Here is a 12984-nt window from a genome sequence, read left to right as displayed (position 1 = left end):
AAACAATTTGATTAAAAAAATCTGACTTTCTATAGCTTGTTCACAACTTAGTCCCGCTGTCCACTATGTTGGCATACATTTTTAGGAAAACGATTTGCTCTAGAATTGTAATTTTTTTTTTTATGTTTATTAGGTGCTACTAGATACAAATCAAAAAGGGAAATGGAAAATGCACACAGCAGTCACGCTTAGGTCTCAGGAGATTAAATGATGTTTTAACTTGAATAAAACCAGTTCATTTAGATGTTTCCAAATTAAGCAAATTTTTTATTTCAGTGTGTTTGGTCACCACTTGATGTACAAAGTAAAATCTGGGTTCAGCATGCTTTATCAAATCAATTTATTTGGTAGGTCAAAACTTTGCATCTCCTTGGCATTGGGTGTTGGTTTATCACACTGTATCTAAAGCAGTGAACTAGTTGACCCCACCCAAAAGAAGATATAAAGTGCAGTCAGGAGCGTCATTCCATCCTTGCCCTCTCTGTTTCCACCCCACCTCTCTCATCCCTGCTTCTGCTTTCTGCCGCCCACCAGACTTTCCCATGTCCAATCAGAGCAAGCCTTTTCAGCAGTGCCGTATGCATGAGCAAGTGCAGCCTGTACAGCGCAAACTGCAGTCACTCCTTTCTCTGCCTCACTCTCTCTGCATCTCAGCCATCTCTCCCTCTCTCTCTCTCTCTCTCTCTCTCTCTCTCTCTCTCTCTCTCTGATTCAGAACATACCTACTCTATTCATTTATCTCACTCTCTCTCTGTCTCCCCTCCCTCTTGGATGTCTGCCTAGCTACTGCTCTCCCTGACCTTTTTCCTCCATCCTTCCTTCTGCCACTCCGTATTTCTCCTCTGGATCGTCCAATCTCCTCTCCTCTCCTCTCTGAAACTGTCAGTGTCTTGTGTGTGGAAACATGTCAACCGTATTGGACGTGGAGCAGAATGCATGCACTGGAGATGCAGTGGTGAGTGTGTGTGTGAATGTAAGAAAGATAACAAGCTACAATTGTCAGCAGACAGACTGATTCCAGACAATTTGTTGGTGTCTTTTCAGTAATATCCAACTGCAGGGAGATGTTCTAGCAGAATTGTTTGTGTATGTGTGTGAGCAAGCATGAGGTACGATACGAAAGCTGAAAGCATTTCTTAAGGTCATATTAAAAAGTGACATTGTTGATATGTGTGTCAGTGTATATAGGAAGACATTGTGTGTGTCATTCCATCAAAGTGTGTATTCTGATTCAAAGCTTTTATTTTCTTGCATTAGTCATGCGAGTCATGTGCCTCTGAACTTGTTTACCTTACACAGATTAAGCCAGTCTGAGACTCAAGTGCTCCGATAGTTAGAATAATGTACCAATAAAACAATTTTAGTTCAAGATTGCTTTTTATATGTACATTACTAGAAAAAATATGTGGGTGCTGTTAAGGTACTGTGTCTGATAAAACAGGTTTTCCTATGTTTAATAAATATGGCACGCATCCTTATGATGCAGTCCAATAGGTCAAGCAAGGACATTTGTTGCAGTTTTGAAGCTACTTTCAAAAATCCTTTAGTGTCAGGGTGTGGTGTGGTAGAGAGAATATACTGAGTGTGTGGTTCTAAGAATGCATTAGTATGGGTGTTGTGTATTAGGATTTGTGTGTGTGTGTGTGTGTGTGTGTGTGTAGTGATCTGCCATCAAGTTTGTGCTGTGTAATGGCTCCCGTGTTTGTGCTCAGTGATTGATTCTATTAGCTGGAGAAGTGGGGGTGGGGGGGGAGAAAGGCTGAGACTTTTGCCATGCAATCATTCATTCACCTTGGCATAGCCTCTCTTTTCCAAGAGAGACAGTCACCCTTTTAAACAGTTTCTTTTTGTTTCATGTTTGTGTGCAAGGATGCAACCTCATATTCAACCATATGCAACCGGCAGGCCCGGCTCCATGGGGGGTTTAGGGTGGTCCTGGCGCACCTAATCACGAGCCTGGCCCATGGCCAAATGACAACCAATCACGAAAATCCTGTCATGTTTAATTGTAATTGGGTCCAGAATTTTTTTTTAAGCGTAGGTTTCCAGACAGTAGCCTCATTTACCACCGCCAGTTAGCCTCTTTTTATGACTTTTATAAGACTGTTCTTTTTAGTGAATCAAAAACATAAAGCATGGTTCTTTTGAATCTACAGCACGCAACATTCAGCACTACAATTGTAGTCCGATTTGCGATCAAATGACTCTGAGACAGTTCTTTTGAATCTATAGCATGAAATGTACAGCGCTACCAGTGTACTCCGAATCTCGAACCAGTGCTGTAATGAGCCAGTTCTTTTAAATCTACAGCTTGAAATACACAGTGTGACCAGTGTACTCTGATTCTCGAATGAATGACTCTTATGAGCTGGTTCTTTTGAATCTACAGTGTGAAATTATTCTTACTGACTTTCGTCATGTCCTGCTTGAAATTAAATACAAACTCTGAGGGTGTTCAAGTTTGTTTCCTCCCCCTCCCTTTGCCCCTGCTCTTCTCTGTTCACATCATATTATTTGGGTCTGAACCACGGTCTGATTGCATTATCAACGTAAGTACAAGCAGCAGTTGTTTACCACTGTAACTAGGCAACAACTCCAGAAGACTTCAGCTTTGCTGTGTTGGATTTTACCATTTGGATTTACCACCAAAACTTTACATGCAAAGGACACTTGCGTTTGTCTGCCCGGATGCATTGAATGTGCAATGATGTGATGAATGTTAGCGTTTGTCTGCCGCAAGCGTGCGGGTGCATTGCAGAATGTGAAGAATGTGAGCTGCTCCATGAAGGGGACTTATTTGGAGACAAGCAGGTATGAGAAATGCGTTATACCATAATAATTGCGATCGGGAGCCTGCAAAGAAGCGGATTATACGTCATCACAAGCAATTCACTTCTGCGATTTGGTACGATTGCATTAATATCAGCAGGGAACCGTACTGGAGTTCACATAAACCATACTCCAGACCACCTTTTCAAGCGGACTGGGTGCGGTTTGTGGGTTCGCACCGAGTTCGGAAAACAGCGTTCACATCATCTAAACGAACCGAACTTTGACGTAATTCGAACCCGGGTGCGAATATAATCATTTATACTGGTGTAATCTGGTCTTTTCAGGAGGAATTGTTGGCCTAGACAGGAATCATGACCTAACTGTTTATTTTATCCCTTTGAATTAGTCTCCTTCTGTCTGCCTCATTTATATTTGACCCCTCTTTCCTGACCTTTTCACACTCTGTAGACACAAACACACAGCGTCAACATGTATGTGTGTCAGAAATAGTGACAGTCTGTTTGTCAGTGAACAGGATAAGTCTGTTACATTTCCCACTCTCTGGCCTTAATCGTATGTGCCTAAGAGCTGAAAAAGTATTCAAACATACTGAGGCCAATTTTATAGACATGCAACCAGACATTTGTTCAATCAGTGTGCCTCAATGCAACCAGGATTTAATTATGAGAAATGCTGTTTGATCTGTTTTAGCACAGAGACTCAATACTATATAAAATGAATCAAGAATTGTAAACCAAACATATTAACGAAAAGCAGCCAATCACTGTGACTCTTATTGACATAAAAAGTTACAGTATTGAAGCAATTTCTTCTTATCTCAGACAACGCTGGACTCGTGTGCGTCCCTCTGCTGTGACTCATTCTATTATTGATGTATTGGGAGCTGTGTAGCACAGGCTCACACACGCAAACATTAGTTCCCTTGCCATAGTGCGAAAATATGGACATGACTGAATGTGACGCTGCATCTCCATCTGCTGATACACAGATCTGAGTAATGAAGCCTACATCATATACAATGGGGTTTGAAAGTCTGATTTTGCTTTAAAAATCTGTAATTCAAAATGAGTTAGTTTAAACCTGGATATAAACAAAGTTTTTGGATTTTGAAAAATTTTAAAGAAAGAAACGTTATGATGTAAAATGAAGAAGACATATTTAAGATTCTGTTCTATTTTTCAGTCACTAATCAAATGTTAGCAAATTTGTGACATTGACTGTGTTAAATCCCTTGTACAGAAGGTCAGATGCAAGGTCCTTGCATCCATTGAAGCACACAAGATGATTTTTAGAACATTCTTAAATCATGCAGGATAACTTGAATAATCAGGTTTTGCACAAACTTGTGGAGTCCATCCCAGCTTAAGTGCATACAGTCATTAAAACTATAAGCAACTACCTTTCACTTAAATTGTTATACTGATAATATAATTTGAAATCTAAAAACAAACTGTATTAAATTAGAAAAAAACTGCAAAATAAAAGCATTTTCATTTTGAAACCCACTGCATTTACCAAAAGAGAAACTACAGCACAATAAATTGATCAGAGACCTTTTTTTGTGCCGCTGTGTCTTTAATCTCTCTAGTTCTTCTTTCTCTGTGGAGGAAGTTTTCTGAGGCATATGACAGCTCCATCCTGGTTTGGTTCAGCCCAGTTGAGTTTAAGAGATCACATACAGTAGTTAGAGACAGCGAGATTTGTTAGGTTTAAAATCTTGGTTTATTTTTAAAATGTCCCTGCATGAGGGCTGCAGTGTGTTATGCAGTGTCTTGATTCCAGAAGTCTTTTTCACAGTCATTGTTCCATAGGGATTTCAAAGACGTCTTCATAAAAGAGTTCTTAGCCATGAACCAAACCTACCAGTTCCGAGGTGAACCACAAGATTACAAGCTTAGACTTGAAGTAAAAAATAATTTAAAAGGTACAAGACTGTGTACTTCAGAGACGTTGTACCTTTTTGGGTAAATTACTTAAACATTGTAATCCACAAAAAATTATTTCTGTAACATTGTAATCATATTACTTATTATTAAAAAGGAAACACACTACTAATTACTTTACTTTGAAGTTGCTTTCTAAGCCCCCTTTTTTCACCTGGTATTAAGATGCGTTTTGGGTGATCCGATCACATGTGGTCAGCCCTAAAAACAGGTCTAAACGAGGTCTAAAACATTTTGTGATCGGATCACAGAAACCAGAAAACGAATGTGGTCAAAACCGCATGCGTCTACATCGCATTTGAGGTGTAAATGCTAATCCGTCCTGTATGTGTCCCGGCCACAGCGAAGCACCACCCCTCGCCAGTCAATAAACTGCTGAGCTAAAACAAGAGTTTAAAATTTGCCATTTACAAACGGCTTTAAAAAGAAATAACTTTCCGATCGGAAATTATAAAAAGCGGATACATACACAATCATGAGAGCGTCACGGATCTTCTTTAGTGTGTCTGATAACAACACAGATGACAAGCATGAACACCTGAAGCTCCTTAAATACAGGTAATACACTAAAATAGTGGATAATTCTGCTTGACATGTTGCGTTTGTGCTTAGATTAAATTTCAACCGCATCTGGGAGAAACAGTGCGCCGTTTTTTCCGTGCTTTCTTTGTCTTTTCTGATTTTGTTGCACTTTATTATCATGCAGTAACACACTGACATAGTGATTGATGTATGCCATCATGAAACAGAGACCCGCCCCTCCAAATCTGAACACAAGTGGTCACAGGAGACGCATTTAAGTGACCAGGTGTAAACAGCCATGTGTCTCACCCGAAACGCATTGTAATACCAGGTGGAAACAGGGCTAAAAACACTAAACAAATGTCTATATTTCTTCCTTGTTCATTGTTATGCACATAAGCCATACATTCAGCATCTCACATTTCTCCTTCACAATGACTCGTTACAGGGCCATAATTCATGTGTTCTACATACATAATATACAGTATTAAAAATAAGCATAACCCTATAATGTACTTAAAAATAATTTAATTAAATGAAAGTAACTGTAATCTGATTACAAGAATTTAAAATGTAATGCATCACACTACACGCACACTTTTTTGACTAAAAAGTAATTCAATTACAGTAACGAATTAATTAAAAAGCGTATACCATTGATTAACATCCTCGGAGCGCACAGTAGGCCTTTATTGCTCAAAATCAATTCCCAGATGGAAAAGATTCATGGGATTTTTACATCCCGAACCAGACTGTTGCGCTCTATTGGATGGTGATGACTGAAGTTAAATGTAAAGTAAAAAGAGTCTATGGTTTATCCTTTAAACTTTATGTATATTTGCATTAGATCATCAAAGCAGTGGATTTGGATCAGCTCAATACAATATGAATAATTTAATCTAGGCCAGGGGTTTTTAACCTTTACAAAACTGGTGACTCCCCATGCAGACTTTTAGCCAACCAAAAGCTAGTTCTCCTGAGTAACATTTTATAATAACTTTCATTAATATATATATATATATATATATATATATATATATATATATATATATATATATACATATATATATATATATATATACATATATATATATAATTTAATTTTTAAATTTTATTTTTCTTCCCCAGATCACATACAGAACCTTCACAGACCCCTGGTTTATCTTGGCAATGAAACTGAATCACTGGAATTTTATAGAAATTTATTGTATTTGAATTAGTTGATCTTCAGTTATTATTAGAGTACCAGGGCATTCCTTATATTAAAGGGATAGTTTACCCAAAAAGGAAAATTCTCTCATAATTTACTCACCCTCGTGCCATCCCAGCTGTGTATGACTTTCTTCTGAAGAACACAAACGAAAATCCATACAATGCAAGTCAACAGGATTTAAAACTTTGAAACTCAAATAGAATTTAAAGGCATCATAAAAGTTATCCATAAGACTCAAGTGGTTAATTCTATGTCTTTAGAATCTATATGATAGGTGTGGATGAGAAACAGATCAATATTTAAGTCCTTTTTCACTATAAATCTCCACTTTCACATTCTGAATATCGCTTCAGAAGACATATATTGAACCACTGGAGTCATATGGATTACTTTTATATGACCTTTGTGATTGAAATATTTCTGGTCACCACTCACTTGCATTGAAAGGACCTACAGAGCTGAGATATTCTTCTAAAAATCTTTGTTTGTGTTCTGAAGAAGAAAGAAAGTCATACACATCTGGGATGGCATGAGGGTGAGAAAATGAGAGAATTTTCATTTTTAGATGCCTATCCCTTATTTGTTGTTTCATGCAATAAAATATTTAATTTCTAGCCCATGATAAAGCACACACCCATAATAACTGAAATGTGATTTCAGCTTGCAGTTGCTTGGTCCTCCCGCTGGCTAAGATTCCTCTAGATCTTTCTATTGATCTTGCAACTATCTGCCTGTGGTCCCTCATGGGAGATATCACTTACTACACAAATACATCGTTCCTGAAAACAACAGCACCAACACTTCACTCTTCAAACAGAGCTGTTACATTATACACTCAGTATTATTATAAATCGTTGAGAATTTCCTGGCTGCTTAAGGAGCCTGTAGTTTTCAGGCCTTGAATATGTATTCCAGGCCCACACATTTCTAGTTATGCTCTGACCTATTTAATAAGCTTGATATTGCTTGTGTGGAGTAAAACTTGCTCCCAAGCCATACTGATGTTAGATTTTTTGCAGTGAATCAGTCAAACAGGTTCACAAATCGGTCTAAATGATTAATTAGCGAATCAGTCTGAATCGGAATGATTTTTAAAAGTTTTTAAAGTCTAGTAATCACAAAGGTCATGGTAGAGAAATGGAATTGACCCTTCGCTAAACCCTGCCTTAAATGTGTTTCTGACCAATCCTACAGTATCTTAGCAACTGTTGCAGTCTGCCATTTCTCTGACAACGAGAGTCTACGAGAGTAATGTGTGTTTGAGTAGTTTTAAGGTGAATTTATAGAAATTATCAAAAACAATTAATAATGTAGTTTCTGGGTCACTTGTAATAATGACATGAGGTACCTATAGAGGATACACACATGTTTTTTCTTTAAATAAATCTCAAGAAGAGCATGCTACGGCTTAAACTGTTTCAGCCCTCATTTTCAAATGAACATTTTCTCCAAGATAAATTAAAGCTAATAACTTAACGTTAATTAATTTATGTATTGATTCAGGTCATAGTAAAGGCGATAGTAAATAAAGCGTTCACAGCATTATAGTTATGTGTTATGAGACGTTATGAGCAGTTCTGTTCACTTGAACTAATGTTATCTGGTGTGATTTTTGCTATTAAATTATGCTTTTTTTTTTTTCTTTTCAAGTGACTGCCTCAGTTCTGATTTAAATTACTGTGTAATTTAACTATTTCTTTTACAGAAAACTTAAGATAAATATGCTTTAAAATGTCACTCTTCATTCCAGCCCACGTAAGAATATTTTCCATTCCATTTCCATTATCCATGCCGTTTACTGTGCTATCCCATTCATTCCCATGGGAAGTTCTGCAAAGCTTTTCAGAGCAAGCAACAAAATCCAAGGGGGGCGGAGCTTAACCAAGGGTCAATTCATTGGTTTCATAGTTTGATATTTGCTCATTTGACTGACTTCTTGATCTTTGTTAAAGGAGCATGACATTGAGACACCCCAAGGCGTACTCCATGTGACCATGAAAGGCAGTCCTAAAGGCAACCGTCCCGTCATTCTAACCTACCATGACATTGGCCTTAACCGTACGTGAAACACATTACATAATACACACATTTATAATTGCCTAATCTCTGAGTATGGTGATGAAGACACTGTTTGGTCTCTTTCAGACAAGTCCTGCTTCAACACGCTGTTTAACTTTGAGGAAATGATGGAGATCACTCACCATTTTGCTGTCGTGCATGTGGACGCCCCTGGCCAACAGGAGGCAGCACCCCCCTTTCCCACAGGGTGAGTGGCGACATCTCTCGTTACACGAGTCGAAACGTTAACCACATGGTTTTGGATTCAAATCATTGTTGGAGCAGTGAGTAAGTGTTCAAGTTTTTTGTTTTTGATAGTATCGTTTTTTTGGCTCGGCACCTTACAAAGTTTGTTTTGGTGTGCATGTGTTCTTACAAACGAGTGGTGGCATCCCTCAGCCAATGAGAACATGAACCTCACAATGCAAATTTCTTGTCTTGTTTTCTAGGAAGAATATATAAAAATCCTTAAAACAAAATACATTTACTTGAGATGCTAAATTGTAGAATAGATCTAAGAATAGATATATTGAGAATATATCTTGGATTAAGTTTATTTTTATATACCCCATTGGCTATTTTTATTTTATTTTTTTTTATTTTTTTAAGCATAAACATTACTACATTTTGTTTTATTGATTATGCTTAAAACAAGAAAAAAACTTAAAAGCACTTAAAAATAAACTTATTTCAAGATGTATACTCTGAAAACAACTCGTATCTTACACAGTTTGGCTTCTCAAGTAAACTGATCTTGTTTTAAGGATGTTTAGATATTTTTACTGGAAAACGAGAAAATCATGATTTAAGAAAAATATTTTTGTAGTTCAGATGCCAGCAATCAATTAGAAATCAGCCAATCGTGTTCAAATGTGGTACTTCTGGATTTAAATCTTGTAATGTTTTGTATTTACTTGTGATAAAATTGTCATATTTTCCTAAATTCGCATTTTCTGTCTGTGTATTCTCTCTGTATGTGTTTGTCTTCAGGTACCAGTACCCCACCATGGATGAGCTGGCAGAGATGTTACCCTCAGTCCTGACTCAGCTCAAGTGAGTATCAGAGTCAAAATGGTTCTTTAGTACTGAATTAAACTCTACCACCTAAATCATTCAGGTCTGTCTGTGAATATGCAGTCTATAGGACAGAAATGATCATCAGTGCATTCACAACACACAATAGCAGTTTAAGTGAATAATCAAAATATTTCTCTGTAGTTTGCAGCATGGTCAGTGATGAAATACTGCAGTTGTTGTAAGTGACAGAGTATATATGTGTGTGTGTGTGTGTGTGTGCCCTTCTGCAGGGTGAACAGTGTGATTGGCATTGGTGTGGGGGCAGGAGCCTACATCTTAAGCCGCTTTGCCGTGAGTTCTCTGACATTTTTTCCAGCTTTCATTTAGATTTTAAAATTTTCATTGCACAATCAAATTATCTTAAAACATTTTTTTTCAAACTCTATTTTCTTTCTTTCAAAGGATTGTATTTGGGCATATACACTCACTGAGCACTTTATTAGGAACATCTGTACACCTACTTATTCATGCGATTATCTAATCAGCCAATCGTGTGGCAGCAGTGCAATGCATACAATCATGCAGATATGGAGCTTCAGTTAATGTTCACATCAACCATCAGAATGGGGAAAAATGTGATCTCAGTGATTTCGACCGCTGCATGATTGTTGGTGCCAGACGGGCTGGTTTGAGTTTTTCTGTAACTGATGATCTCCTGGGATTTTGTGCCAAAAACAAAAAACATCCAGTGAGCGGCAGTTCTGCGGACGGAAATTCCTTGTTGATGAGAGAGGTCAACGGAGAATGGCCAGACTTCTTGGAGCTGACAGAAAGGCTATGGTAACTCAGATAACCACTCTGTACAACTGTAGTGAGCAGAATAGCATCTCAGAATGCACAACACTTGGGGCGTATGGGTTAGAACAGCAGAAGACCACGTTGGGCACTTTATTAGTACCATAGTGTTCCTAATAAAGTGCTAAGTGAGTGTATGTACATTTTCTGTATGTGCATATTCAAATGTAACTATTATTTGGGAAAATGTGTTACATGTATGAAAATGGCCATTTCTGTTGCAAATATATGTTGCATATACTGTATGTGACTTTTATATAAATGAAAGTCATACATGAACAAACATTGTATACTGGATGCATTTTAGGTGTTTAATATGGTACAAATATTGCCTATTATTGGATTTCCATGTGGGTATCAATCAGATTTTGAGCTAAACGGCTGTATCAAATATTTTTATGTCATCTCCACCTGCCCTTTTAGAGCTGATTTAAAGTAGCACTGCAAAACTGCATCATCCCCTGTGACACTTAATGCAGAACTGTGTTCGTATACTGTGTGCACTGCAGCCTCAAACCTCTAAAGCTATTGATCAATGTCTAAATATCTCTGACACACACCTACACTCACAAAAGCCTGATATTTTCAGCATTTCTTTTATGGAAGACAACACATGATACATCTCTCCCTTTCTCTGTGCTTTTCTAATTTGCTCATTGCTGAGTGCCCTGTCTCATTTCCTGTATAGTGCTCTCTCATCATCTCTGTATGTACGTGTGCATGTGGCGCACTGAAAGATTAATGTTAGTAACTGTCAGCAGCACTGGTGGTTGCTTAAGGGAGATGCTGTGAGTTCAGCTGTATAAAGCTCCTCTACCAAGGTTGGCCAGCTGCATTCAGCAGTGACTGCATGCATTTTTAATTCACCCTCCCCATGGATCGCTCATTAAAGACAAAATCCTTCGCTCTCTGCAGCTGATTCATCCATCCATGGTAGAGGGACTGGTTTTGATTAACGTGGACCCCTGTGCTGAGGGCTGGATGGACTGGGCTGCTTCGAAGGTGAGTAATAAATGTAAACAAAGAGATTATAGTTACATAGATATACAATATTTTGTGTGAAATCCAAACTAGGTACAGTTGTGCTCAAAAGTTTGCACACCCTTGGAGAATTGGTAATATATGTACCATTTTTAAAGAAAACATGAGTGAGCAGGCAAAACATTTCTTTTATTTCTTACGGGATTCATATTCAACTGTAGGTTATAACAGAATGGCACAATCGTAAAACAAAACATGGGAACAAAGAAGAAAATGAAATGACCCCTGTTCAAAAGTCTTCATACCCTTAGTTCTTAATACTGTGTATTGCTCTCTTTAGCATCAATGACAGCGTGCAGTCTTTTGTAATAGTTGTCTATGAGGCCCCAAATTCTTGCAGGTGGTATAGCTGCCCATTCGTCTTGGCAAAATGCCTCCAGGTCATGCAAAGTCTTTGGTCGTCTTGCAAAGTCTTTGGGTGTAACCACTGGAGGGTCAGTAAAGTCCAAGAGCGTCCTATGCACAGCTTTCGTGCAGAAGAATGCAAATTGTCTGCCAGTATTTTCTGATAACATGCTGCGTTTATCTTGCCATCCAAGATTCCTCGTGCCTTTAAAGCTCACACACCCCCAAAACATCTGTGAGCCACCACCATGCTTCACAGTGGGGATGGTATTCTTTTCACTATAGGCCTTGTTGACCCCTCTCCAAACATAGCGCTTATGGTTGTGACCATAAAGCTCTATTTTGGTCTCGTCACTCCAAATTACAGTGTGCCAGAAGCTGTGAGGCGTGTCAAGGTGTTGTCGGGCATATTGTAACCGGCTTTTTTGTGGCATTGGCGCAGTAAAGGCTCTCTGGCAACTGGACCATGCAGCTCATTTTTGTTCAAATATTGTCGTATTGTGCTCCTTGAAACAACCACACCATCTTTTTCCAGAACAGCCTGTATTTCTCCTGAGGTTACCTGTGGGTTTTTCTTTGTATCCTGAACAATTCTTCTGGTAGTTGTGGCTGAAATCTTTCCTGGTCTACCTGACCGTGGCTTGGTATCAAGAGATCCCCGAATTTTCCACTTCTTAAGTTATTGAACAGTACTGACAGGCATTTTCAATATCTTTTTATTTCCTTTTCCATCTTTATAAAGTTCCGTTACCTTGTTACGCAGGTCTTTTGACAGTTCTTTTCTGCTCCCCATGGCTCAGTATCTAGCCTGCTCAGTGCATCCACGGGAGAGCTAACAAACTCATTGACTATTTATACACAGACACTAATTGCAATTTAAAAAGACACAGGTGTGGGAAATTAATCTTTAATTGCCATTTAAACCTGTGTGTGTCACCTTGTGTGTCTGTAACAAGGCCAAATATTCAAGGGTATGTAAACTTTTGATCAGGGCCATTTGGGTTATTATTATGATTTAAAAAGGAGCCAAACAACTATGTGATAATAAATGGCTTCATATGATCACTATCCTTAAATAAAAGACAATTTTCTTTTTTGCATGATCAGTCATATTTTCAAAATCAATGCTAAGATTTCACAATTTCTGCCAGGGTATGCAAACTTTTGAGCACAACAGTATACTGTACATATTTTTAA

At 38.1% G+C, this 12984-nt stretch overlaps 1 protein-coding gene across 4 annotated transcripts in view; it reads left to right on the top strand.

Moving 5' to 3' along the window:
- Positions 1-12984, top strand: part of ndrg3a (ndrg family member 3a) — a 56776-nt gene that overhangs the window by 30206 nt on the left and 13586 nt on the right. For 3 of the 4 annotated variants that reach the window (XM_051673160.1, XM_051673162.1, XM_051673161.1), the window contains 5 exons: positions 8424-8529; positions 8617-8737; positions 9520-9582; positions 9837-9897; positions 11317-11403. In XM_051673160.1, the coding sequence (XP_051529120.1) occupies positions 8424-8529; positions 8617-8737; positions 9520-9582; positions 9837-9897; positions 11317-11403 (438 nt within the window). Of the gene's footprint in view, positions 1-643; positions 956-8423; positions 8530-8616; positions 8738-9519; positions 9583-9836; positions 9898-11316; positions 11404-12984 lie in introns of those variants that run through there. The other variant, XM_051673163.1, reaches the window with a different exon arrangement.

This window comes from Myxocyprinus asiaticus, chromosome 35 (assembly GCF_019703515.2).
Source record: "Myxocyprinus asiaticus isolate MX2 ecotype Aquarium Trade chromosome 35, UBuf_Myxa_2, whole genome shotgun sequence".
Taxonomy (NCBI): Eukaryota; Metazoa; Chordata; class Actinopteri; order Cypriniformes; family Catostomidae; genus Myxocyprinus; species Myxocyprinus asiaticus.
Note: the sequence above shows the minus strand (reverse complement) of the source record. Positions and strands in the feature narration are given on the sequence as shown.